The 27,999-nt window shown below is 46.6% G+C and overlaps 3 protein-coding genes across 9 annotated transcripts; 2 read left to right on the plus strand and 1 right to left on the minus strand.

The window, feature by feature from the left end:
- The first annotated feature begins 36 nt into the window (after positions 1-36).
- LOC144055754 (GTP-binding protein 2-like) lies at positions 37-9,653 on the plus strand. 4 transcript variants are annotated; one of them, XM_077572020.1, is made up of 12 exons: positions 43-413; positions 1,646-1,672; positions 1,751-1,935; positions 2,039-2,150; positions 2,214-2,411; positions 2,870-3,044; positions 5,248-5,467; positions 5,571-5,706; positions 6,747-6,805; positions 7,604-7,775; positions 8,389-8,553; positions 8,631-9,653. In XM_077572020.1, the coding sequence occupies exons 1-12, from the start codon at positions 237-239 to the stop codon at positions 8,790-8,792; spliced, it is 1,788 nt and encodes a 595-aa protein (XP_077428146.1). In that variant the 5' UTR covers positions 43-236; the 3' UTR covers positions 8,793-9,653. The 4 variants fall into 4 exon arrangements, with proteins under 4 accessions (XP_077428151.1, XP_077428150.1, XP_077428147.1 ...); XM_077572025.1 differs by lacking the exon at positions 8,631-9,653 and having other exon boundaries at positions 37-413; positions 8,335-8,466; XM_077572024.1 differs by lacking the exon at positions 8,631-9,653 and having other exon boundaries at positions 37-413; positions 8,332-8,455.
- LOC144055751 (apoptosis-stimulating of p53 protein 2-like) lies at positions 9,580-21,521 on the minus strand. Of its 4 annotated transcripts, XM_077572016.1 has the most exons (18): positions 21,303-21,520; positions 18,485-18,632; positions 18,082-18,183; positions 16,856-16,929; positions 16,688-16,789; positions 16,428-16,599; positions 15,829-16,004; positions 15,559-15,723; positions 15,271-15,484; positions 15,094-15,189; positions 14,240-14,328; positions 13,766-14,159; positions 12,504-13,162; positions 12,138-12,275; positions 11,925-12,058; positions 11,557-11,723; positions 10,983-11,182; positions 9,580-9,734 (listed from the first exon to the last, which is right to left on the minus strand). In XM_077572016.1, exons 1-18 carry the CDS (start codon positions 21,309-21,311, stop codon positions 9,693-9,695), a joined length of 3,081 nt encoding a protein of 1,026 aa, XP_077428142.1. In that variant the 5' UTR covers positions 21,312-21,520; the 3' UTR covers positions 9,580-9,692. The 4 variants fall into 4 exon arrangements, with proteins under 4 accessions (XP_077428142.1, XP_077428141.1, XP_077428140.1 ...); XM_077572015.1 differs by having other exon boundaries at positions 9,580-11,182; positions 16,856-16,917; positions 21,303-21,521; XM_077572014.1 differs by having other exon boundaries at positions 9,580-11,182.
- Positions 11,051-27,999, plus strand: LOC144055758 (ribosomal RNA processing protein 36 homolog). The gene is made up of 11 exons (XM_077572031.1): positions 11,051-11,200; positions 21,646-21,745; positions 21,839-21,972; positions 22,047-22,180; positions 23,351-23,698; positions 25,065-25,194; positions 25,278-25,344; positions 26,047-26,151; positions 27,085-27,159; positions 27,252-27,369; positions 27,722-27,999. The coding sequence occupies exons 5-11, from the start codon at positions 23,365-23,367 to the stop codon at positions 27,871-27,873; spliced, it is 981 nt and encodes a 326-aa protein (XP_077428157.1). The 5' UTR covers positions 11,051-11,200; positions 21,646-21,745; positions 21,839-21,972; positions 22,047-22,180; positions 23,351-23,364; the 3' UTR covers positions 27,874-27,999.

Raw genomic sequence — 27,999 nt, forward strand, 5'->3', positions numbered from 1 at the left:
CCGGAAGTAGTCGGTGTTGGTATCTTGCAGTGCGTAGGTGATGCTGAGGAGAGTGAGGAAGAGAAGAGAGAGGGAGGAGAAAGAGAAGCGGGAGGACAGAGAGCATCTTCCGACCGCCGCTCGCCTCCTCCCTCCCTCCCGCCCAGGCCGGGCCAGGCGTCCAATGTCACATTAGCCTCCTCCGGCCGCATCTCGCCCGTCCCCCGGTGACTATCTCCTCCGTCAAAGCAGTCAATATGGTGGACTTGTGCCCGGGCGGCGATGGCGGCTGCGGCGGCGGCAAGAAGACGTCGAAAAGGTCTCGAACGAGGCGAAGCAAACGAGGTCGCCGACGTCGCAGTAAAAAGAACAACAACCACAAGAACAACATCCACAATAAGAACGATGCGCCGCCGCCGTTTCTACCACCAGAGGTAGCTACTTCCGATTAGCCTCGCTCGCTCGCTTAACCGGCAAGCTAACAAGCTAACAGCACTGACGTCAAACGTCAGATTGTTGTCATGACGTCACAGCATTGCTCAATCAAAAAGGTTGATGGATATGTTCTCGGCAGTGTTGTCTTTTCCACCCCCCCCAAAAGAAAACTTGTTTTGGGTAACGTCATAAAATTGCATCGTACACTATTGCACTTAATAAAAACTAAACAAAACATCAACATGTAACTGGAAAAACACCGTGACAAGAAATAACATTTGTGATCGTGGTAGTTATTAAAAATACACATTGAGATTCCAACAAAGAACATATCTCTCGAGCTTATGTAGAAAAATGTGCTTTTATACATTTTGTCTTATATTTGTTTATGAAAATTTACTTTTATGTGGCAAGAAATAACATATAGTATTTGCATTTATTAAAAAAAACACACACATTTAATCCAAGAATGAGCATTCATGATGGTCTTTTATGAAGATTCATTTGTATATGACAAGAGGCTGTTGACAAGGCAAAAAAAAATTGATTGTATTTCCTTTTTATAAAAAAAAAAAAAAAGATGGGATTATTTATAAACATTCACCTATATGGTAAGAAATGTGTGACGAGTACATTTTATATCACTAGAAAGAACATTCAATTTTTTACTTTATGTAATAAAGAAGGAAGATTTGTGAACAATTTTACTTACTTTACTAATATACTTTTATGTCACAAGAACAACTCAGTTTTCTTTAAAAGCGTTTTAAGAACAACCATAAAATGCATACAAAGTGCTTTACATAAAGTAAAAATGATGTCATGCAATAAAGACGGGTCAAACAAAAAGAACACAAAATAAATTAAGATGAGTATTAAATAATGATAAATTAGGTAAGTGAATAAGTAAATGAAATCAACAACACAAAAATACAGCAGGCACCATAAAACACTGAAACAATGTTGATTCTCATGCTGAGTCAAAAGACACATTTATTATATTTATTATGGTTTTTTATTTATTTAATTAGCTGGTTAATCGTTTATTGACATTTTATTCCACCAAACATCGAAATCGGCCTAAAAAACAACATTTCGCATTTCCCAATTTGATTCCCAAGAAGGGAAAAATTGTGAAAAAAAAACACATTTTTATTTGACAAAAGCAGCTAAAAATGATTTGAACAAGAACAACGATGATCAAACTAAATATGACGTCACATGTTTGCAGGCTGAAGAAGGAAACATCGAATATAAGGTAACGTCGTCATCCTCCTCATCCTCACCCCGTCACGGGCTCTTCCTGCCCTGATGTCACGTGACGTGCGCCCCCCAGCTGAAGCTGGTCAACCCCACCCAGTACCGCTTCGAGCACTTGGCCACGCAGCTCAAGTGGCGTCTGCAGGAGGGCCGCGGCGAGGCCGTCTACCAGATCGGCGTGGAGGACAACGGGCTGCTGGTGGGCCTGAGCCAAGCCGACATGACGGCCTCCATCGGGACCTTGCGCAAGATGGCCGACAAGTACGTGAACACGCGCGCATGCACATACGCGCGGCGCTAGCAGCCAACCTCGGATCCCAACACAGCGCGCCGCGCGTGTGCGGCGACTGCTCCTCATCCTTAGGGTGGGCGCCGACATCACGCTGCTCCGGGAGCGTCAGGTGGACTCGGACGCCGACGGGAGCACGCGCAAGATCGCCGAGGTCCTGGTGCGGAAGGTTCCGGACGACCAGCAGGTGAGCGTCAACTTCTCCCCGTCCTTTCCTCGCCACTTACGCTGCGTGTCGGCCGCCGGGCAGTTCCTGGACCTGCGCGTTGCCGTGCTGGGCAACGTGGACTCGGGGAAGTCCACCCTGCTGGGCGTGCTGACGCAGGGCGAGCTGGACAACGGGCGAGGCCGAGCGCGCCTCAACCTCTTCAGGCATCTTCACGAGATCCAGACGGGACGCACGTCCAGCATCAGCTTCGAGATCCTGGGCTTCGACAGCAGAGGACAAGTGAGTCGTGTCCGTTGGCGTGACGTGGCGTGACGTGACGTGGCGTGACGTGACGTGGCGTGGCGTGACGTGGCATGACGTGACGTGGCGTGATGTGACGTGGCGTGACGTGATGTGACGTTAGCGTGACGTGACGTGACGTGACGTGACGTGGCGTGACGTGACGTGACGTGACGTGGCGTGACGTGGCGTGGCGTGGCGTGGCGTGACGTGGCGTGACGTGACGTGACGTGGCGTGGCGTGGCGTGACGTGGCGTGGCGTGACGTGGCGTGGCGTGACGTGACGTGGCGTGACGTGACGTGACGTGACGTGACGTGGCGTGACGTGGCGTGGCGTGGCGTGGCGTGACGTGACGTGGCGTGGCGTGACGTGACGTGACGTGGCGTGACGTGGCGTGACAAGGCGTGACGTGACGTGACGTGACGTGACGTGACAAGGCGTGACGTGTGACCGACAGGTGGTCAACTACAGCGACTCGCGCAGCGCCGAGGAGATCTGCGAGAGCTCCTCCAAGATGATCACCTTCATCGACCTGGCGGGACATCACAAGTACCTGAAGACCACCGTCTTTGGACTCACCAGCTACTGCCCGGACTTTGCCATGCTGGTGGTCAGCGCCAACACCGGCATCGGTCAGACCTTCCTTTTACACGCTTTAACGCCCTATTACATTGTTCCCTCGCCACATAACGGTTCGCTTATTTGTGCTACATTTGGATCGTTCAGAAACTCACTACATTGTTCAAATGTGCTGTTGGGTTATTCAAAGTGCCCCCCCCCCCCCAAAAAAAACAAAAAAACAAACAAACAAACAAACCCAGTACAAGCAAAGTAATCCATTGAAGCGGGGACTGACTGCTGATTATCGACTGCAGCAGGGCTGGGCGATATTGCCAAAAAATAAAATCGTGATTTTTTTCCGGTCATTCAGGATTATTAAGATTTTAATCGATTTTAATAACCCCAACAAACAAGGATTAATTTATTCAAAAATGATGTGCAAAATGTTCGGACGACAATAATGTTTACTGATTCTAAATCAATTTTAATATAAACTTACCATTCACAGTTTGTGCTAAATGCCACAATGACGTTGTAAGCATGTTTTGTCTCCAGCATTTTGCCATTTGTGCAAAATTACAACTCACAAAAACATTTGGATGTAACACAACATAAGAACAACAGATTTGAATAATCCAGAAGACAAAACTCATTTTCATGATTTAGCTCATTTTCAACAATTACATTTTTAAAGTGATGATGTATCGAATAAATTGGATTTATTTGCCAGCCCTCGGCTGCCGTCAGAAATGTTTGGTAGCCCAACGCAGCACACGAGGATGAGGAAATGTTTACATTGAAGCTTTTCATAAATGCCATAATAGAAGTGGCAAGACTCACTCTCAAAAGAAAATAAAAATCAATCTCTACATTGCGGAAATGGTGGAAATTCACCTAACACAGCAGATCACCTGTGAAAAGTGAGGGAACGCGGTGTTAAAATTTCAGTGACCGTCGGGTTTTCCATCTGGGTTGGGGGGGCTTCCCTTGTCAGCCAGGTGGGGGTCCTTTAAAGCAGTGGTCCTCGGGGACCGCTACCCAGCCTGTTTTCTGTGTCTCCTGCAGCCAACACAGGTGATTCATATCATCAGCTAATTAGCAAGCTCTGGAGAAGCCTGATAACGATTCCCACCTGTGTTGGCTGCGGGAGACGTGGAAAGCAGGCTGGAAAAAGCAGTAAAAAGTTCATATTTTGTCCAGAATGAATGTGAAAAAAAAAAAAAATTCCTCTTGCTGTCAACGTAAGATGACATCATGCGTGCTAAGGAAAGGATTCAAGTGGCACTTATTGTCACATCCACCTTGAAGTGGGGCCAAATTGCTTCTCCGCATTTGAGCCGTCCCCTGAGGGAGCGGTGAGCAGCAGCAGGGGTCGTGCTCGAAAATCATTTGCTAATCTAACCCCCCAATTCCAAACCTTTAATGCTGAGGGTCAAACAGGGTGGCAATGGGTCCCATTTTTATAGTCTTTGGTATGACCCGGAAGAAAGAATCGTGGCTCAGTTTGCCGACCAAGCCCAGAAAACAGGTGACCCGTTACCTATTTCCTCAGCACAGTCAGTCAGTGGGAAAAAAAAAGTTTTTTAAGGGATTCATTCTTCATGAAAAAATAATGAAGTTATCACTTTAATTGTAGACAAAATATGATGATCTTACTGCTGAAAGGGGCTTCATGAGTCAAGTATCGCTTTAACCTTGACTTTTGGTTGACGTTCTAACAAAACAGATGGGATTTCTGCAGCCTGCAATTTGCGCTCTTTAATGACCACATTTAGTCTGGGTGGGGACCGAGATTGAAGCTAACAGGAAGAGTCAGAAATAAGCAAATATTTCTCCCGACTTGTGCCGCCACACTCGGAATGACCAGCAGAGGTCGCCGTTTAGCCCGTGACGCCTCATTGACGGCTTTCGCTTGAGGCGGAAGTCACGAGAATGCTTGAACTTGTGATGGACTGCTATGGACAGATTCCCACATTTGGCACAGTATAATGCCAATAACCCATTCATAAAAAAAAAAGAAAGAATGAAATAGCTTTTTTTTTTGTTCCTTAATGCTTCCAAAACCAGATGAATATTTTATTACAAGACGTTGTGCTTTAGTAAAAAAAAAAAAAAAAAAAAAACTTTACAACAAAAATCATCAATTTTTAAAAAGGAATTTATTATCTTTGTCTTACGTAATAAAGTCTTTGCCAACATTTTTCCCAATTTCATAGCAAATATCACTAGCTCTTTGTGACCTTTGTTTGCCTTTGTGACCCCGGCGGTGTGCAGCCGGTACCACCAGGGAGCACCTGGGCCTGGCTATGGCGCTGAAAGTTCCCATCTTCATCGCTGTCAGCAAAGTGGACGTGTGCTCGCGGGGCGGCGTGGAGCGCACGCTGAGGCAGCTGGAGCGACTCCTCAAGCAGCCGGGATGCAACAAGGTCCCGCTGGTGGTCCACACGGCCGACGACGCCGTGGCCGCCGCGCAGCAGTTTGCGCCCGCCGCCTGGTACCTCCCGCGCACCCGCGCACCACAAGAAGAATGGCAAGACAAACAATCTGATTTTCTGCCTATTTCTACTTCCTGTTCTGGGCTGCGTGTGCGCGTGTAGCGTGACGCCCATCTTCACGCTGTCCAGCGTGTCAGGCAAAGGTCTGGAGCTCCTCAAGGTTTTCTTGAACATTCTGCCTCCTCTCAGCAACAGCAAACAACAAGAAGAACTCATGCAGCAGCTCACCGAGTTCCAGGTACGAAACGCACACACACGTGTAATCCACTGATCTGAATATATGACTGGAGAGCCGGTAGGTGAAGACTGTTGAAGCGGCGAGGTCGCCATATTGCTCCTCCCAAGAAACGTTTCTCGCCACACCATCCTGTACATTTACAGTATCAAAATTGGAGAACATTTGAGACAGTAGAAACAGCATGAATGATCATGTTTTCAATTTGTTCAACATAAACAAGAAGACTTCAGACATTGTACAACTTGCCTTAAATACATGTAGAAATGATATGCTTAATGATGTTTACAGGCGGAAACTTGTATATTTTTTTATTTAATAATTCTAACTACAATTCAACAAATGATGCCTCTGCCAAATCGAACATTGGTGTCTAAGCAACTGAGCCATAAAAGAAAAAGGGGGTCTTCAAAGCAGCGCATTCCGTCCACTTGTTAACTTATTATTATTCTTTTTTTTTTACTTGTTAAAAAATAGTGACCATCCCGCCACAAAGCCCCCGCCCCCGCCCCCGCCCCCGGCCTTATGCTAACTGCCTACGAGCTGCATACGTCTAATCTATACGTACACCGTATAATTATAGTAGTCTGCTTGCGAGATGGGAGGAGCAAGATGGCCGCCCTGTGGCTTCAACAGCTTGCACGGGCATGTATGGGCATGTATGGGCATGTATGGGCTATCCAGTCATATATTCAGGTCAGTGATGAAATCGCGCATATGATCAAATGCATTACTTTATTTGAGGCTGACATGCTAAGAAAAAAATGTTTCTGCATTTATTTATTGTCAAAAAAAGAAAAGAAAAACAGTCAGAACTGACTGAGAGAAATGGTGATATTGTGTATGTGAAAGAAGTTTTCGATATTTGAGTTCATAAAATGGGAGCAGAAACAAAAGTGTTGCGTTTATATTTTTGTTGAGCGTATGTTAGCATGAAGCTAGCGGGCAGATGGTCCGCCCAGCGAGGGAACGGAAAGAAAAGCGGCAACAAGACGCAGGCGGAAGGAAAATCGGAACACAAAAATGCTGATGCGTGTGTGCAGGTGGACGAGATCTACTCTGTTCCTGACGTGGGGACGGTGGTGGGCGGGACTTTGTACAGGTGAGAGTGACGAGTACGCCAAGCTGTCTCGTGTGTGTGTGTTTATCTTGTGTTTAAATGTGTTTGTGTCAAAGCCGGAAATCACTTTCGCTAATCAATGACTTCTTTTGAGGAGCAATTTCAAACTTTGAGAAGCAAGTAGTCCTCCCTCTCGCTATCGAATCTTTTTAATGTTGATTATCATCAATCATTCCATCAAATAAACAAGTAGATGTTTCTTTAAAATGATCTGTCATTGGGGCTTTTTTTTTTAGAGGGTTGAGGTTATGTATGAAAAGTGCAAGTCACATCAGTACTAGAGCCTAACTAATATGCATTTTTTGAGGCCGATATCGATTTTTGGCAGGAAAAAATACCGATTAATCTGCAGATTATTTAAAAAATATATATTTAATGCATAAAATTGTGTTCCCACAGCATTTGTGTGTAAATAGTCGTTGTTTGAAGGAAGAGCACTCGTTGCTAACTTCCTGTTAGCATTTGAATGGGATCTTCCCTTCACTTGTAGCATTAGCGCTAGCTTAGCGATGTTTTAAAAAGGAAGCTTTTTTTGTGTTTAGTTTTACAGTGAACCCCAACTGGGGTGTCATTAAACAGTTAAAGGGATGCTGAGGGACAACAGAATAAGCGCAAGCAAGCAAAAATGGTGCATTCAGGGTACTTTTACAGCGTCGGAAACTTCGCTTTTCTTCGATGATAACGTTTTAAGGAAAGGAACCCAAATGACTTGAGCAGTTGTGTGGAAATAAAAAAGGGCTATTGTAAGTCCTTAATGGTGATATTGTGTGTGCGTGTCAGCGGCGTGTGCCGCGAGGGCGAGCGTCTGGCGGTGGGCCCGACGGACGAGGGCGGCTTCCTGCGCGTGAAGGTTCTGTCCATCCAGAGGAACCGCTCCAGTTGCAGGCTGCTGAGGGCGGGGCAGGCGGCCACGCTGGCGCTCGGCAACCTGGACAGGACGCTGCTGCGCAAGGTGGGCGGAGCCGCGGCATCTGTCATGTCAGGGTCACGTGACATCACGGGGCATGTCATAGATGTCTCGTCAGACGCATGAACACACACTGACGGGTTGGGGGGAAATGGACCCAACCACTACTTGGTTCTATTTCATACAAACATTTGACTCATTTGTTTAAAAAAATACAATAAATAAATGATCTTTTTTTTTAACAGCCCAGAAACCTGGTTCAGCAGTGGACCGTTCTTCTGCTAAATTGGGTTATTTTTAACCAAGTTTTTTTTTCTTAAGTGTAAACAGACACATACACATAACAGCGTCATTAAAAAGCATTATTTAAAATAATTACATCGAATTGGCTCAAATGGATACAAAGAAAATTTCTATTTTTTAATGACATTTTTTAAAAAATTCTTATTTGTATTTAAGGTCTTCATTTGGAATATCCATTTGTATATTATATATTAATGAATATTCTGAATGAAAAATCCATTTTGAATGGAATCGCAGACCCCAAAATCCGAATGGACAGCCGAAGATTCCCACTCCTATCATTAACCCTTGAACACAGCAGGAGTGTCCTGTCGAGGAAAAGAAAATATGTGCAAGGTGACCAAATCCTACGCAGGGCATGGTGATGGTGAGTCCCAAGATGAAGCCGACCGTCTGCCGGCACTTCGAGGCGGCCATCGTGCTTCTCTTCCACGCCGGCACCTTCCGCCGTGGCTCGCAGGTCACGGCGCACGTGGGCAACGTCAGGCAGACGGCCGTCGTGCAAAGGGTGCACGGGAAGGTACGGGCGCAAGACCGCGGCAGTCTGTGTAACGGCGTGCAGGTGTGCGTGACGCGTGTCTCTCCGTCGGCCGGCAGGACGAGCTGAGGACGGGCGAGCGAGCCGCGGTGGCGTTTCGCTTCCTCAAACATCCCGAGTATCTTCGGACCGGCGCCAAACTTCTCTTCAGGGAGGGAGTCACCAAGGGCATCGGGCACGTCACACGCCTCCTGACCGCAGAACACAATCACAACCACTAGAACCACAAACAAATTGTGGAGGCACCAAAACTACTTCAACCAGAAGTACGAGGACCACAGCCTAAAGCATCAGAACCGCTCCAAACTAAAACCAGAGGTACTGGAACCACTAAAGCAACAAAACTAGAGCCACTAAAAGTAGCACTACCAGAACCGCTAGAATAAAAACGCAATCATCGTCTTGAAGAAACAAAGTGTACGACCACAACCAGAAACATTTGAACCACTCGAATCAATGAAACTAACAGGAGCGGAACCAGCAGAATCCCAAGAACAAAAAACGGAAACATCCGAAGCACCACGAAGCACCCGAAGCATCCGAAGCACCACGAAGCATCCGAAGCACTCCAGCCATCCATCAGATTGGGAAGGAGTGCAATCGGAGTCTTTCATCCACGCCGCTAAAATGGCGCTAATCCGGATTATTCCAGGCTGGCCCTCCTCCAAGAAGCTTCCGACTCAATCTGGCGGGCCGGGCCGTCTTCAACCTTGACTATGTTAGCACTTTGTGACACGCGTGACGTGACCAGCGTGTCAGCGGCCATCTTGGCTGACGTGCCGCCGGCACAAGTTCCTGGATGAATATTGTTGCTTGTGCGATCCAAAACGCAGAATTTTCAATGGCTTCCACGTGAAATATGACATGGATTTTTGCGGTTTCTCATCCTACTAGCCTAGCATGTGACTAGCGTGCTAGAAAAGGTAGCTTGTACTTTTTCAAGTGATTGACTTGGAGCCTGAAAGAACTAATCAAGCGTAAACAAACAGAAAACATGCAAAGCAAGTGTCTTGTCAAATGCGACTTTTTATTTGTGTCTGACACATCAAAAAAAAAAAGAATAAATATAGAGTGGACAGCAACTTGTTGGTCATTTGGGAGCTTCTTGGGGTTCCTCAGGACTACGCCAGACTTCTGTGTCGGGGGCGAATCCTCGGATAGAGCTGATGGGGAGAAGCGAGGAAGAGCAAATTGAGCAAACACGCCAAAAGCGCTACCTTGACTTACAAGTTGAATTTGTTCTCTGACCAAGTTCAGAAGTCCGTTTACTCGTCCAACAAACACATTTTCAATGCCACTGATCCCTTCGAGTGCTTTTTCGATGGGAAATGTAAAACTTTGCAAGTCAATGCAGCGCGGTGGCCCCCAAACATCAGTTGGCACAAAATTGTTGGTACTGCTCTATTAATGAAAGACAAACCCACTGTGGCCACAGAAATAACTCGAATCGAACAAAAGTCAAAACTAATTGCCCAGAAAATATCAATGAACATCAGACTTGTTATTTTGTGTCCATTTTTTTTAGCTCGTGAAACAGGCCTGGACAAAAATGAACAGATCGGAGAATCGTTTTGATACAGAGACATGTTGTCCTCTAATTAGCATCACAGATGTCTTTAAGCAGTCAGTGCGAGCGTCGGTGACTCGTGTGCAGCGCACTACAGGAAGCACAGGAAGCGAAAGAGCGCGTTCGTTCCCTCAGGACTTGAGAAAGAACATTTTACGCAAGATTGGTAAAGGTAATGGTGAACTCCAAGGTCAAGGTTCATCAGTGTCATATCGCAGCGCTGCAAGTTAACAGATGCAAAAATGAAGTCTAGCAAGAAAAGAAGATGACTGAAAAATGGAGGAGTGTCTGTTAGGTTCTGGAACTTCTGGGGATGCTTTGCTACATCATGAATCTGTGCAGGGAACATTGAAATCTCCAAATTCTCAAGGTATTCTAGGGAGAAAAGTGCAGGCGGAAAGCAGTTAAGGGTTCTTGCGAAACTTGGCTAAAAACACCCAAGAAACATTGGACTGCTGTCAAGTGGGCGGGGTCTATTCTAAATCCTATTGAACATCTGCGGAAGAAGCCGAAAGGGGCCGACTGGAGAAAACAGCCTTCAAAGCGCAGACGACCGGAGCACTCGTGAGGAGTCGGCCGAAACTCCTGCTGGGAGGTCCAAACAGGAAGGTAATAAAATCATTTGATTGCGATGGTTTTTCAAATCATTCTGTGAAACCACAATTCAGAAGCAATGCCTGATTTTCATTGTCATTTTTTGTATTCATAATTCTGTCAGATTCAGGCGACCACTGTGGATTTGTGTCCCTTTATTTTTGTAGCTGGATCCTTTGCGGAACCCTGGCAAATAATCTGCACTACCAAGTCTGGGGTCCACTGCTCGAGTGTTGCTGGATTTACTGACCCCGAGCAGGTTTCTGGGTACGAATCCTTGGCCATCTCCGCAGCACGCCAACCACCAGTCGCCGTCGGCCTCCTCGTCCCGCCTCAACACCGTCAAGCAGTCTCCCGTCTGGAAGGACAGCTCGTCCTGGCTTTGGGCTTCGTAGTCCCAAAGGCCGTAGACCACGCCCCGGTTCATGATGCCCACCTTCTCCTGAACGCCTGCACGCACAAACGCAGGTGAGCGCCGTCGCAGCCCACTGCCAGATCTCATTCGTGCGTTCGTTCACAATCGTCTCTCAGATCTTGACCAAATTCAGTCATTCATTTGTTGAAACTACTCATGTTTCTTCATCCGTCCGTGATGGAATCCATTTATGAGTCCTTCATACGAACGTCCTCAGATCCATTCAATCATTTGCGGGAACGTCAGATCATTCATTGGCTCATTTCCTTGACAACTTCCTCTCATGCGTAACCATTTAGCCATTCATTCATAAGAACCTCCCCAAATCCAGTCACTCATTTATTCATTGGCAGCCTTCTCCAAATATTCACTGGCTTCCTCACTCATTCGTTCATTCCGCGTTGCTGACCGTAGAGGAAGTGCGAGCACTGAGCGTATCCGTCGTCCATCTCCTCGCACTTGTCGGCGGCCGTCTGCGCGTCGCTGAGCGTTACGGCCAACACGGCCGCGCCGCTTTCCACCAGGAACTTGCACACGTCCACGTTGTTGCACGAGGCGGCGCAGTGCAGCGGCGTCCTGGGCAATCACCACAAGCTCAACGGTCACCGGGACGGACAAAATCAAATGCACATAAAGACAAAATTCTCCTTAACCGCTTCACATCTTCCAAATCACGACAAAGGGATTTTAGTAGCTCTGTCTCGGTCCAGTATTTGAAAATGTTACGTGATTAAGCGAGTCAGGAATGAATACGTGATGGGTGAGAATTTGCGATACCATCCGTCGCTGTCGGCTGCGTTGACATTGACACCAAAGTGTACCAGGAAGTGCACGATGTCGGTGTGCCCGGCGCAGACGGCGTTGTGCAGGGCCGTGATGCCTTCGTCGTTGGCCCCGCTGGGATCATCCACCTGGAGACAAACAAAGATGGCGGACGTCAACTTACCCGTCCGCTATTATGACTCCAAAGATGTCGAAGGTCAGGCTCACTTCATAGATGACCCTCTGGACCAGGTCGTACTCGCCCTCCAGGGACGCATCCAGCAGGATGGCCAAGGGGTGGAATTTGACTCGCACATTACGGTCTGCCGGAACAGAAGTTGATGTACGGAGAATGGACTTCTTTCCCTGGAGGAGGCCAACGAGCGAAATTAGACCTCAGAGGAGGAAAAAGAAAACTAAAATATTCATGACGCGTTCCTCTGAGCCATTCGTCCATCCATTTGTCCATCCTTCTTCAGATGCATACAGTTATCAAACCTCTTATCCATCCATCCATCCATCCATCCATCCATCCATCATCCCTCCATTCAGAAGAAGAAGCGGTAGTAGTCACATGAGACGTCACTGACTCACCATCACCTGCCCGGTGACCTCAGGGGGCCTCAGGCTGTGGGCGGCGTCCCCTTCCACAGGATAAGGTGGAGGCGGGTAGGGTGGGAACTCGTCCCCTGTGACTGGCCGCATCGCTTCCTCTTTGACATCCTGATTGGTCGGTGGGGTATGGCAAGAGGCGGAGCTTGAGATAGGAGAACGTGGGGGCACAGGGGGCGGAGTCCCGTCGTCTTCCGGGCTCTCGAGCAGCTGCGTCAGAGCCACTCTGTAACTCGCATCCGATGTCCCAACATGCTCTGAGACCGGGTCTTGGGTCTCCACGGGTATGGTCTCCATGGCAGCCATGGTGGTCTTCTGGTAGAGAAGCTTCTGGATGTTGGGTCCCGCAGGGCCTTCGGGCTCTGTGATTGAGCTGCGCTTCTTCAGGGGCCGGGGGGCGTGGTGGCGACGCCGCAAGGCCTCCAGATCAGCATCGCCGTGGTTCCTGCTGGGGTTGGGCAGGAAAGGCAGGAGCTTGGTGGGGCTGAGGGGCCGAGGCGTGGCTCGTTCTGCGGCAGGCTCCGGCCCAGAAGGGACATCTTTGGCCTGGAAACTGCTGTCAACCTCGCCCCGCTTGGAAGAAGAAATAAATCCAGAGTTGATGGCACCACCACTGGCCGGGAGGACTGGTTTACCGTAGACTGTGGAATGAGACAAATGATTAGCAAGCAAGCCGGGAATCAAAATGGATCCCAGCATGTCAAGGAGAACAATGGCCCTCGCCCTGTAGATCAGTAACTGCTCAACATGCAGTTGATGAAATGAATGTGTTTATTTTTAGCTTTTAGTTCAAACAAGTGTGGATGCTGCGCTCACATGCTGACTTACTATCTCTGCGGTCGGCGAAAATGAAAAGCTAAATTATTTGTGACTAGTATGGAATTGATTTGACCAATAGAGCCAATTTGGTGTACAACGTCAGCTTCTACAGGCTTTAAAAGCAATGCCCATTTATTGGACCCTGCAGGTCTTGATTGATCCGATACTCGCTAGCAGTCAATACAGTTCTCTTTGTTCATCAAGCTTGTGTATGCAAAGTCTTCCTTCAGCATCACCACCTTCTACCCGTGCTAGCAGAAGATGTTGACAAGCAAAGCACATCTGTGCCTCATCTTCCCTCTTGCATCCAAACCCTGTAGCCGAAAAGACCCTCCCAGAGGCCAACACAAGAAATGGGAGACATCAATGTACGAAAAGAAAATGAAGCAGCATTGAAGCCAAAGGAGCGATCACTCGGTCGTCACCTCGCGTTTGACAGCGTGGAAGCGTGCTGGACTGGTAGCTCTTTCCATGCATGCTCCGCTGCGTGTACATGGAGTAGATGGATGACGCCGCCACTCTCGGGGGCTTCTGCAGCATTGGGGACACGGGCTCCAGGGGCTCCAGGGGTTCCAGGGGCTCCAGGGGTTCCTGGGGTTCCTGGGGCTCCTGGGGCTCCAGGGGCTCCAGGGGCTCAGGGGTGTAGGGTCGCACGGCGGCGGCCAGGGGCTTTTCCTGCTTGTGGGTCAGCGGAAGGGTGCTACTGTGAAGAGCACCTACGGATGATCTCATCTTTCCAGGGAAGGTTCCAGTTCTGTAGGCGGACTGGGAGAAGGGAGGCGGCCCGCAGAAAGCCTTGGAATTTGTTGTGCCCGGACCCTTTCACAGAAATGACACAAGTCAAGTTAGGAACGGTTCGCCCTGAGAATGTCACAAGTTTCATATCAGTCCTCCGATACCTTCTGGTCCCTGAGCAGCTTCTTGGTGGTACGATTGTTCCGTGAGGGGACCGGGGGCGGGACGTCGGAACCCTTGCAGGAGTCGGTCTCTGCAGATAGAACATCATCAAAGCTCGAGTTCTTGAAGCTTAATTCTGCTCCACAGAAGGATTTTGCAAAAGATTTGGTGAATCCACACATGAAGATAAAAATGAAATGATTTCACAGTTTTGGTGGTTTTGGTGTGTGGTGTGTTCCCAACACAAGACCACACACACACTAAGATTCTCTTCTACCACCGAGCTCAAAACAAGTCGTCCAAGGTAGAAATCTCGCATGAATACACATGATCTCTCAAAAACGAAGAAAAACGTAAGAACCTGGTTATGAGGAGCACTGTCAAAATGGTGAGGTCGTCAAGATTTACATTGGAAAATACTTCTTGTCAATTCGGGAGTCCACTTTCATTCCAAAGAAAAATTGGGTAGGACATATTTTGTTTTATTTACTGCTGCTTCCTTGTTATACAATCTTGTTGTACGCTTCTTTGAATGGCTACATTCCGTTCACGTCCTAAGCCGTGGAGTCAAGTGACTCGAGACGAGAGCCATCGACCCCCCCCCCCCCACACACACACACAACGATTCTTGGTCGTGAATATTATACACGTTTTCAGATTGTCAACCCTGTTATCAGGTCAAATCCGATCTTAACACACCTCCGACAGAGTGATCATCTTATAGGACAATCTTAGAAGACAACTGTTTGAGGTCCTTGGTTGGGGAAGGGGCAAAATCGGGACAAAAACAGCCCGACTGTCTATACGTGTGTACCCGGCCTTTGGTGGTGCTACTGTGGTGGTTGTTGTTGTTGACCTGAGGTGTAGCGGCGCAGGTTGGCCATCCGGGGCAGTGTTGAGGCATGGGTGGGACGTCCATTCAAGCTGCTCCAATCAGAGACTTGGTTGATAGCTGCTCAGAACACAAAAACATATCTGATTGGTCGGCAGGAAGATCACATGGTATTTTCACCGCACTGCCACCTCAGCATACCTGAGGCCGGCTTGAGGGGGCGAGGAGGAGGCGGCGGCTTCAGGGACGACTCGTAGGCCAGTAGGGTGGTGGTGCCGTTGGGGTACACGGGCTTTAACGCAGGATCTTGGCGGGGCGGCAAAGGCGGAGCCTGACAGGACGATTGGATATACGGACCCACCGCCGCCACCTTGCTTGATGTGGTGTGCTGAGGCGCTGCGCTGTCCAAGGGCACCTGCAGGGGGAACCAACAGAAGGACATCTTTCAGCTTCAGGATATCACATTAGCATAGCATTAGTTACACTCACCGGCGTATTTTCCTTATGCTGCAGCCCCGCCCTCTTCTTCCAAAGGCGCTGACGCAGCTCGGCCACACGTTGCTCCATGATTGCCACTTCCTGGTTCTTCCTGTTCAGTGCGTCCCTCTGCTGCTGCAAGTGCGAGTTCTGCTCCTGGTTCAATCGGTTTCTCAGCTGAGGGGCAGGACATGCACATGCATCGCCACAATAGCTTAGCACAGGTTCTGGATCCTTAGCAGATTTGTTAGCGTGCTCCGTTAGCATCTTCCCTAGCCTCACCTGCAGCTCCCCGCATAGCCGCTCCAGCTCGGAGGAAGAGGAGGAGCCTCTGCCTTCTGTCCTGCTGCTCCTGAGCGCCTCCAGCTGCTCGCTAAGCTGCTCCACACGAGCCACGCCCACCAGAAGCTCCTTCTGCTTCTGCTGGAACAGGGCACTCATGTGCTCCACCTCTGAAACTGAGGAGCACAGGTGGCCTCAGTGTGGTCTACTCGCCAGTCTCCCTGGAGAACATTCCAGAACCTTTCTACTGTCTGTATGCCTTCTCGAAACCTTTTGTTTGATTTTCATAACCTTTTACTTGACTTCCATAAGCCCCCTACAAAGCTACCTCTAGAAACACCTGCTCAGTTCTTAAAACCTTATTGGCCACTTGTTAAACTCGTGGTTGACTTCTAGAAACTCCCAGCGTCTTCTTGACTTCAAGAGGCCTCCTTTTGGTTTCTAGAACCTTCTGGGCAACTTTGAAGACCTTTCCGGTGCCTGCATATCTTTTAGAACCTTCCAACTGACTGATAGAATCTTTTAGTGTCCGTGTGACTTTGAGAGCCTTCCATCTGACGACTACGACCTTCTGTTCAACTTCAACTTGTCCCACTGACCCAGCTTGCTATTAGTGACACGCTTGAGCTCCACTTGGCCCCTGAGGGCCCGCACACGGCGCAGCTTGGCCTCCTGCTTGGCGGCGTTTTCCCGAAGACGTTGCACGCACTCCTCCTCCTCCTCCGACGTCTCGCGGTGGTCCTCGTGCCTCAAACGCCACAAACGCTGCTCCTGGGGAAAGGGAGGGAACGGTGACATCAGTGAGATCGTACGCTTGTCAAGCTGATGTCACAATGATGTCGTTGTGGCGTCATCAGACCTTGGAGGCAAGCAGTTGTTGCTTGTCGTAGATGTTCCGCTGCTGTCGGGCTGCCAGATCCTTCAGCTGGCTCAGCGCAGCTTCCGAATGAGGCGATGACACCTGCGTGCGTTTGCAAACGTTTAGCATGCTAACAGACGGATGCTAAGTTAGGCTAACGCTAGTCACCTCATCATCCTCGGCAGTCATGTGACTTCGGCCCATCGTGTGATCTGCTGCCCTGTACACGCCTGGACACAAACCTGCCGTAGATTAGCATTGTTAGTTAGCCACATTAGCTTCAGATTATAAACGACCGTAATCGTGGATCATAGCGGGTAACCAGAATACCCGAGTTACACAATTTGACTGTCGTCTCGACTTGTAGAATCTTCTTCTATTTGCCATCTAGTGCCGTTCACTAATAATGTTGACACGGCTTCAAGAACATTTTACCCTACTTCTTGATCCTCCTACTCATCTTCCACAGCCTTTCCAGTGTCTAGGTTACTTCTAGAACCTTCAGTTTGACTCTTTGAACTTTCTACTTGACTTATATAACCTTCTACTCAAAGTCCGGGCCTATAGTCTTCTGCTCAACTTCCAGAACCTATTTCTAGAACCTTCTGCACAATTTCAAGAACTTTCTGCTCAACTTTTAGAACATTTCCCGAGTCTACATGCCTTCTAGTGCCTTTTGTTTGACCTGTACAACCTTCTACTGACTTGTACTAATTCTACCTGATTTATAGTGGTTCTACAAACTGCAACATTCCAGGAGACATCTGCTACCTTCTGCTCAATTCTTAGAACCTTACACTCCATTTCTTGAAGCATTTGTTAAACTTCTAGCAACTTTTAGTGTCAACTCGACCACCAGAACCTCCTGCTCAACTTCTAGACTTTCTGGCATCTATGCGCCTTGTAGACTTTTCTTTTTGAGTTCTAGAACCTTTTACTAGACTAGACCCTACTACATGGGTGTCCAATCTCGGTCCTGGAGGGCCGGTGTCCCTGCTTCAACGCACCTGTTCCAATCACCAGAATCGTTATCTGGCTCATGCAGAGCTTGCTGCTGAGCTTCAGCTGTGTTGGAGAAGAGAAACGTCCAAAACCTGCAGGACTACCGGCCCCCGAGGACCGAGTTTGGACACCACTGATAGAAACTTATGCTACATGAAGCTAGTGCTTGACTTCTAGACCCTGACACTGTCTGCATTTAGAACCGTCCATGTGACCTCTAGAAACTTGAGCTCCAATCTTAGAACCTTTTCAGTCTTTCATGTGCCTTCTAGAACCTTCTATTTGACTTCCAGATCCTCCTCATCGGCTTCAAGATGTTTCCGTTTGGTTTTTAGTACGTTGTGTGCTGAACACAAGCTAGCATAGCATATTTGCGTGTGTGCGTGCGCTACCTGTGTGCGGCAGGCGTCTGAGTAGGTAGGACACCTCCGCTCTGTGCTGTCCCCAACGCTGCAACACCTCCATCATGTTCTCGTCCTCCCCAATGACGCGTTCTGATTGGTCCAAAGACATTGTGATGTCAGCTGACCGTGTTCCGCATCTCTCCCCAAGCACTACATGGTGGCCTGTGTTTTTTTCTTCTGAAAATGTATTTCTTCATTGATCACATTAAATAGATTCTTCCATTAGTTGTAACTTTAATTAAAAACGAGTAGGTTTAATCATTCTCCCGAATCCTAATCGGGATTTTACGTTTTAGAACCAATAGGTCAGTTATATCAAAATCAATTTATGCTATGTAGTGTTTCGGGAATGTTTGCGTGTGGTGTTTGTGTGCGCGTGCCGTGAACTGACCGTCTCCCCTCCAGGTCTCGGTGATGCAGCAGTGGTTCTCTCGCGGTTCCTTACACAAGCGCAGAACGTCCCTGCAAAGCGTGTCCGGCGTGACGGGAACCTCGCAGAAGTCCTGCGGCCCGCCGCCCAGGGACACGCTCACGAACATCTACGACAAAAAAAGTCATGTGACAACCCCGCGTGCTAACACGCTAATGCTAATGCAGAAGACCGATGATGTGCTGGTGATGGGCGTTGTGGTCACGTGGTGCTGTCAAGATCAAAACAACAAAATTCACGTTTTGCAGCAGGCCGTCTACTAGCCCGGCACGACAGGCTGCATAGGTGTACAAATAACCAAGTTTGACCTTCGTCGTGAAGCTCACTGACATTTGGTTTTTGATTTGACACAAAGTGGCGGGTGGACACCGTCGCCGTGCGACCATGTGTGTCACCATGCATATCAGTGAGCTTTAGATGTTTTCAAGAAGTGGTGTTAAGGTATTAAGACTTGAGCAAAAGGTTCCGTAAATCAGCTAAAAGGCTTTTGTTTAAGGTTATAGTAGTCAAGTAGAATTTTCTAAAAGTCAAATAAAGGGTTCTAGAAGGCACATAGACACCAGAAAGCTTCTAGGAATTGAGCAGAAGGTTCTGGAAGTTGAGTAGAAGGTTCTAGAAAGCATGTAGACACTGGAAAGGTTTTGAGAGGTTAGCTAGAGAAGTTGAACAAAAAGTTCTGGAAGTCAAACGAAAGGTTCTCAAAATTGAGTAGACACTGGGAGGTTCAAGAAGTCAAGCACAGGCTTCAAAAGGTTCTAAGGTTCTAAGACTTGAGCAGAAGGTTGTAGAAGTCAGGTAAGGGGCTTTTGTTGAGTTTTGTTTAAGGTTGTTGAAGGCAAATAGAATTTTCTAAAAGTCAAAGGGTTCTAGAAGGCACACCAGAAAGCTTCTAGGAATTGATCAGAAGGTTTTTGATGTTGAGTAGAAGGTTCGAGAGGTCCAACTGAAGGTTCTGGTCAACACTAGGATCCAGAATTCAAGCACAAGGTTCAAGAAGTGGAGTATAAGATGAAGGTTCTAGAAATCAGATTGGCTTTTCTACAAGTCCAGTAGAATGTTCTCGCGGTCAAATAGATGTTTTGGGGTCTGTAGCGAGAATTTCCTGTGTGTCTGTCCTACTTTGGGATCTTGAGGAAACATGGAGCAGAACTGTTGGTCTGTGCAGGTCGCCTCCTGTCAGCCCCAAAAGGAGGTCAAGACTGTTGGGGGAGGGGCAGTCAAGATCAGGACAGGAAGATCCTGGATATTGGTGCTTACGTTAGCATAGCAGCTTACAAAGACGTCGTCTTGGTCACGTGACAGCGTCTTAATCCGGGCTGGGATTAGGGACCCCCGCTGTGGGGGGACACCATCACAACAACATTCATCCATCCATGATCTGTTGCGCTCACAAAGGGCACCAGAGGGTGAACGTCTAACCAAGTCTGCTAGCTTAATGCTAACGTATAATGTGAATCACCATAGGCGAGCTAACTGAAATGAGCATAAAGGTCGCGTTTGAAACTGCGATTTGAACGCATTCGGCACAGCGACACATAGGAACAGCCGCTTCTCTGCCTCTTCTTCTGATGCTCATGACGTTGCGCGTCATCAAGTAGAGCTCAGCGCTGCTCGGCACGTTGTGGTACAACAAGGTACTGCAGCAAGCGCGCGACTCCAAATTGCATCCTGTAAAAAATGCTTTTTTTTTAAAAAAAAAAAAAGAAGATTGCTCATCAATCTGTGATGTCACTGTGTGCGTGAGGTCAAGTTGTTTCCATGGTAACAGAGCAGCTGCTCACCACAGGTCACTTCCTCAATGTTGTGTTGGCGGCACCCACGCCTGTAGCCATATGGGAGACGGGTCACATGACCACCAGGATTAACACACACGCACGCATGCTGTTAAGGATTAGAGAAGATTTTTCTTCATTAAAAACAAAGCAAATGAACGCCAGCCAGCGCTCGTTTGGATGACGACCAGGAAGCTTGTGGCCTTGCCTTGTACATGCCAATCAATCATGGACACGCCCATCGCAACACTGTCAATCAGACGTGACGGACACGGTCAAGATTTCAAGTTCCCATTTTGACTTTCACCACGGCGTGTGTGCAATCCCGGTCGCCATGGCAACAGTTACCAAGCAGCGCAGCCTTTCCTCCGGGAGGAAGCTGTCCTTCGGTGATGGACGGAAGATGCCGCTACTTCCTGTTTGGCTTGTTTCTTTGCTCCAAACACAAACAGGGCGTCGCCTAGCAACCATCCCAAAATTGGAGGAAATGGAAAACGGAAGCTGATCAACTTCCCTTTCGGAAGCCAGACAACAAAGTTTACAACTGTCAGATCACATCAGTCCCACCGCATGGATTCGTCTCATTGGCTGAGCTGCTACGCAGTCCCGCCTCCTCAGAATACACAACAGGTGATAGAAGGAAACAAATGTTTGCTTTCGGAAACTTCCGCATTCTGGATGGATGGATGGATAAAAGGATGAACAGATAGATGGATGCATTGATGGATAGATGGATGACTGAGGAGTGAATGAATGAAAGGATGAGTGGATGATGGAAGGATTGTGGAGGAACGAATGGATGAATGGTTGACGAGAATGAATGAATGGATGGATGATAGATGAGATAAATAGATGGGAGAATGAATGGCATGGGTGAACGGATGATGGCGAGATTAGAATGGATGAATGGATGAATGGATGGTGCTGGCGGGACATTGGAGGTGAGAGGCGCTCCGTCATCTGACACAATTCCACTATCAGTGCGAGGTGACAGACGGTCGGCTCACCGGCATCATGGTGTCCGCGCGCCGCCAGTCACATGACCTGTTGAATCCCGTCCGGCGTCACGTGACGCGTTCGCTCGAGCGTCCAAATGTGTCGCGGAAGTCGCCGCGCCGAGGCTGCCGTTCGTCGGCGGAGGAGAGCGAGAATGACAGCGACCCTCGGCCTGAGCATCGCTCACATTCCATTCGCACACCTGTCAAGTCACAATGTGTCACTACAGCAGGATCCGCTTTGGATTTTCAAAATAAGATTAGCTCGACGCGGGAGAAAACGGCTTCCTGTTTTGTCATCTTTTTTGGATTTACTATCTTATCAAAGTTCTGTCTGTCTGTCCAATTGTCTTAGAGCTGTGACGCCTTTAAACGGACTGCGGAGCCTCCTAGCAACCGGGATGACACCACCATCCGTTTTTCCGTTTGCATGCCAAAACCTTAAAAAAAAAAAAGTACGTTTCGATTTTTAAACTTTGTAACAGCGTGTGAATGGGTAATGTAATGGCGACCAGCATTTTTTTTAATTTTTTTTTTATTTTTTACAGTTTAATGTCAGATCCCCGCCGCGTTTGGCTGTTTATGGCCTTTATTGTGAAGGCAGAAGTACCGCATGGACGTGACGTACCCAAGCGCGTCGTACCATCCGCGTCGGAGGAAGCTAATGTAGGCTATGCTAACGGTGAGTGTCAAGCAGAATTGCACTTCGACATTTCAACGATTTCGTGAAGATTTTTCTTTCTTTCAACTTTTCAGTTGATTTAAAAGTCGCCAACTACGACCGGAAGTCTCAGCACACGCTCTTTGGTTGGTGCTCTGCACGTGCCCGAGCGTGAAGGAACTCAAGTCCATTGCAAAAGTTCATCTTTTAAACCTTGTCAGCTTGTCAGGTAAAGCACGTTGATGACTGAACACTACAAATGATATTCGTCGAGCCTTGAACACGTAACAATATGTTCGGCCTTCAGATTTTTGCTCTTCTTTGCGTCTCAAAGTGAACAGTAAAAAGCAGAGGTCGAGAAGAGAATCCCAAGTTTCAAAACGCCACAACTTTCTTAATCTTATGACTTTTCCCAAAAGACTACAACTATTGGAAAGCTCGCTAAACACACAAACGAACAATTGAACATAAAAGTGTGCAAATTGTTTCGAATGAAATACTTAACCTTATTAAAGTAATCCAGTCCCTAAACAATCGTTAAATCACAAGAGAACAAATATCTTTTCAAAACTATAGTAAAAATACAATTTTAAAAATCAACTGAGAATAAATTGAAAGCCTCCTTTTCGTAAAGCAATATGTAAAGTAGTAGGAATGTTGTCAAATAATGCTAATAAGGCCAAATAATGACTATTGCTGCTGTTCATTTTTACAACAAAAAATAATCAGTCGAGTTGAGAATGAACAAACATTGTGAAATATACATTTGAAGGACCAAATATGCCATATTGAGTTGATGGGGGAAAAAAATGTGACGGCTGGCAAGTGCAAGATCGCAAAATTGAGGTCGCAAAATTGAGGTCGCAAACTGCAAGCCTAAAAAGTTACGAACGTTTGCGTTTGTCCAGCAATTGGACTCGTGATGAAAACTACGTCACCCGTTCTACGTCATCATTATTACCTACCGGCGTGAATTTTTACAATGACATATAATGGTTAAAATAACTTTGTTTTGTTCCCTTAACACGGACAATAATAAAGATATGAACAACAGGCAGAACATTCGATACTTTTATGAGACTACTTGCTATTTTTTCCACTTTACAACAGAGAGCTCTTTTATTGCTGCTTTTTGTGGCGGAACAATGAATGTTGTTGTCGTTTTATGTTGTAATGCGTAAAAAATAAAAGTTCCAAACCTCCGATTTCAAAAGTTGCTAATATCAGCCAATTCGGTCGGTGGGCTGATTGGCGCAATGAAACACAGAAAGGGCCCCTCCGCCGTCGTGAGTGCGGCTTGGCTTTTGAGAGCCACTTAGCATAATATGCAAGTCATGTCAAAAGTGATTGATTTGTTAAAAAAAGAAAGAAAGAAGTAACGTACTTGTTGTGTTAGCAGACGAGGCCAACAAGATGGCTGCCAGAAACGGCGGTGATGAAGAGGAGGAGAGCAACTTGCTTGTGTTGACGGAGCGAGGAAGAGGAGAAGCAGGTGAAGAGGAAGAAGGGCCTGATGATGAGGAAGGATCTGATGGGAGTGACGATGATGATGAGGAAGACGAGGAGGAGGAAGATCAGGTAGGACATGATGGGAGGGAGGAAGAGGAGGATGAAGATGAGGATGATGGAGGGAAGCCAGAAGATGAGGAAGACTCCGATGATGAAGATGAGGAGGAGGTACATGATGATGATGATGATGAAGCAAAGGTCGAGTCATCGCTTTTGGCGAGAGAGAACATCAAAAAAGGTGAGCATTTTTTTTCTTTCTTTTGGTTTTCATTCCATCAATCAATGGAATAAAACTCGATAATCAAACCACGTTTTTCGACGGCATAACGGCCAGCTCAGCACACCGCGAACGCCGTCAAGATCATTGAAACGAGCCCTGCGGCCAACAGGCCAAATCTGACGGCAGTTGCCACAAGATGGCGACAAAGCACTTTTTTCCCTTTTTTTTTTGGGCAAGGTTACGATGACCTTCCGACCCTCACTTTCAAAAGACATTTTCTGTCCCGAGCACAAAAAGATTGAATTGCTCGAAACATATTCCTAAGAAATCTAAATAAATATGAGATGAATCTAAAAATAATAATAATAATGTGGGGGGGGGGGATTGAGAGTGCAAAAAATGATCAAAGAATTGATTATGATCCGGTTCCTGGTTTGCGGCGTAATCAGGAAAAGGCAAAAAGGTCAAAAAGTAAAAACTTGATTGAGCACAAACGATAATCAATTTGCCGTCATGGAGGACAAATTTCCAACAAGTTCAACCCCAAACATAATAGATGGTTTGTCCGACTGACGAGTTGCGTGAAATTGTCAAGAGTTGACATGAAAGTAGGGCTGTGCAATTCATTGAAATTCAATTCCAATTATTTTCAATTATTACATTCCACAATTACTCAATCAGCATAATCGTAAAAAAAAATGATGCCAATTTTTGAGTTGTTTAAAATGTATAAATGCCATTGCTCAAAAGTTCAATTGTGCCGATACTGTAAGGAATGTGCAATCGGACCTGACACACGGCGGCAGATGTGAATTTTTCAAGCAAGCTGAAATTGAACACAGTGTGGAGAATAAAAATCACAATTCATACTTTTTATTTGTTTTAAACATTTCCTTGTTTTGTACCCAAAAAACAAATGATCGTCCTTCTCCAACTTCAAGTTTTTGCCTCCATAAATAAACATGAATATAAATATATATCATTCTAAATTCTGCTTGGTCCAAAAGAAACGTACATAATTATAGTGATTCAATCTTTTTTATTGCTCTTAATATGTTTTTTTTATGTCTTTTTTTGATGCGTTTCTTGTCTTGTAACCCCCCCAAAAATAATAGTTTGAATAATTGTGATTTCAACTTTTGCCAAAATAACGGCGCTGATTCTTTTTCCCATAATGGAGCGTTCATCTGTTATCTGCCGTCCGGTTGCTGTTCATCAATTCGTCGTTGAGTGGTTGAAGTTTGGCCACTTTTGCCTTTTTTAGCTTGAACAAAGAATGATCCAAATGTTGATATTTGATCTCAAGATGGATGAAACGCTCCACCTGCGATTGAATCCGTCAAACCTGTTGTGAGTCGATGACATTTTGTTTCCGTCTGCGCAGAGTTGTCGGCCATGTCCTTCGAGGACGTCTTGCAGCTGCGGCGCCACGTGGGCACCAAAGCGTACAACCGGGTGGCTCACGGGGCCCGGCAGCCGGCCGCCGCCGAGCGCAAGCGCCTCAACAAGAACAGGTAACGCCGCGGCGTCCGCTCTCGCTCTCGCAGGCGCCGCTCTCGCTCTCGCACGCGCTTGACGCCTTCTGCTCCTCCCTCAGGCCCGCCGAGGTCTCCGCCAAGAAACGGGCGCCGTTCCTTCGCCAGGTGGTCGCCGTCAAAAAGACGGTGAGTGCAAACGTCCGCTAGCTTGGACACGCCGGTGCGGGGGGGCTTGCCAGTGGGAAGTCGTGATCGGCAACCTTTCATCTATGGAGGACCAAAACTGCCAACATTAAAAATGAAGAAAAGTGACAAATTGATATAAAAAAAATCGAAGTTACAAAAAAATTACATACACAAACAAATCATAATAAATATAAAAATTGAATCTATAAATGGAATGAAATCTCAATCAATCCATAAAAAGGCTCTGCTCGCACATGTATTGATTTCATGCTGCACACGCGCTCGTCTTGTTTTCTTTGGGTTTTTCCCTTCAGGTATTTCTTTCCATTTATTTTCATTTTATGAATCTTGTTTTTTTTTTGTATTTATTTTTACTTAAAAAAAAAAAAATCTATTTATGCATCTTTTTTGTTTTGTTTTTATTTCTATTTATTTATATATATTTTTTTGTATTCACTTTATTTATATTTCAATTTTGGCAATTTTGATCCCCCCATCCAAATTGTCTGACGCAATCTCGGCAAACTTTTGCAGATGTTTCTGTTAAACAAAAGGCGACAAATGTCAAATTTTTGTTTGGTAATTAGAAGGGACCCAAAAGAAGTTCGTTTATTCCTTTTCTTTTTTGTCTTTTAAAATTTTAGCTGCCTAATAATTGAAAAATGGTCCCGTAGAAGCATGTTTGTGTGTTTTTGTTTTTAGCCACTGAGAGACCCTCGCTTCGACGACCTGTCGGGGGAGTACAAAGCGGAAATCTTTGACAAGACTTACGACTTCATCCACGACATCAGACGGCGAGAGACGCAGGTACGTGCCCGCGGCGCCGTTAGCGGCATTAGCCTCGCTAGCGTCATTAGCCTCGTTAGCGTTAGTAGCCGCGGCCCAAGGAAAGAGTTTTTCAGGTCTAAAATGGCCTCGTCCTAAAAAGCGTTAGCGCTTTAAGCGATTTTACTCGCCAGCCCCCTCTAGTGGAATGTCAAGCATTTCATCTTCAAACTCGACCAAACGTTTCGAGCGGCTTCAGCTTTGAGTCGTCCATTTTTATGCACATCCCACATGATGGAAGTGCAAAAACATGTTCAAAGGTTTCTTTAGGTGCCGTTTTGAAAAATAATGTCTTCAATCTTTAAGCTTTCATTCTTTCCTCTTCTTTTTGAGTGTTTAGGCAACTTTTAACAAGTTTAAATCGAAGATTGTGATGACTTTTATGCAGTATTTCAGTTGACTTAAAAATGATGATTATTATAAATTGAGCATTTGAATAGTCTAAGTGTCTTTCTGTAACTTTATTGGGTGTGTTAAAGTTCTTTAGGTAACGTTTATTTCATTCGACTTAAGAATATGTTGTAACTTTTCAAACGTGTTTGAATGAATACACACGTTATTATTACAACATTCTGATGATGTCGTTGAAAACGCACACACAGAAAATGGGTCCGAAATTTGCCGACTTGTCTCTGTTGTAAAATCTAACAAAGGCTGAAGGACAAAATATTGTGATGAAAGAGTCTTAATTGTCTTAAAGGACCAAAACACATTTTTATTCATTGTGTGTATTTTATTTTTTTTATTTAATCGGCTAATTCATCAATTATTGTCATTTCCATATGGGTCGGGCCCGAGTAAGAACTGCGCATACTGAAGACGGCAAATTGTTTTGTTGAAAGAAAAAAACTAAACCCCAAAAAGTTGATCCGGCAAAGAAAATGTGCGACTTTGCGTTTCCTCGCTGGCCGGCAGGTGATCCAAAAGCAGCTGAAGAAAACCAAGAGCAGCGTCAAGAAAGAGCAGCTCAACTTCCTTCTCAAGAAGATGGTGAGTGGCGGCGCCGGTGGCGGTGGCGGCGGTGGCGGCGGTGGCGCCGGTACCGCCGGCTTTTACTGACCACGTGTCTCGCGCCCCCGCAGGCCAATCAGGAGCGAGCGCGGCAGAGCCGAGAGCAGCGACGGGCCAGCGAGCTTCAGCACAAGCGGGAACAAAGAGAACGAGCCAATCGCGGCGCTCGTCCCTTCTTCGTCAACAAATGTACGGAATCGCATGCAAGACACATTTTCAGGATTTGCCTTTTTTAGAAAAGAGTTGCACATTATTGAGAGAGACAAAAAATCAGGAGCTTATGACAATAAGGGTGCATTTATTTATTTTTAGAATTAGATAAGAACATTTGAATATTTTTCAGTAACAATTTAGCAAATTTGTAATCTGTGAAAAGAGGAAAAAAGGGAAATGTGGAATCTTGGGGGGAATCAGTTTTTTATATAAATCAAAACTTTTAAAATAATTTTACAATATAAAAAATGTGTAATTTTGTCAAGAGAAAAAAGTGTTGCTTTTTCCGGCGCGTTCGTCACCGTTTTGCCGGTTGTCCCGTTTGTAGCCGAGCAGAAGAAGCAAGATCTGGCGGCGAGATTCTCGGCGCTGAAGACGAGCGGCAAGCTGGACGCCTTCCTGGGCAAGAAGAGGAAACGCAACGCCGGCAAAGACCGCAGGAGGTTGCCGTGGCAACAACAGCAGCAGCACGCACGCTGACAGACGGACGGACACGTGGCCGCGGCCGTCCCGAGATAAGAGCCCCCCCCCCTTTTTTTTTTGACTTTCAAGCGCGGTGCAATATGACAGTGTGTGATTTCCTTGCTTAATAAAATTGGAAATTGA

This window comes from Vanacampus margaritifer, chromosome 7 (genome assembly GCF_051991255.1).
Source record: "Vanacampus margaritifer isolate UIUO_Vmar chromosome 7, RoL_Vmar_1.0, whole genome shotgun sequence".
Lineage (NCBI taxonomy): Eukaryota > Metazoa > Chordata > Actinopteri > Syngnathiformes > Syngnathidae > Vanacampus > Vanacampus margaritifer.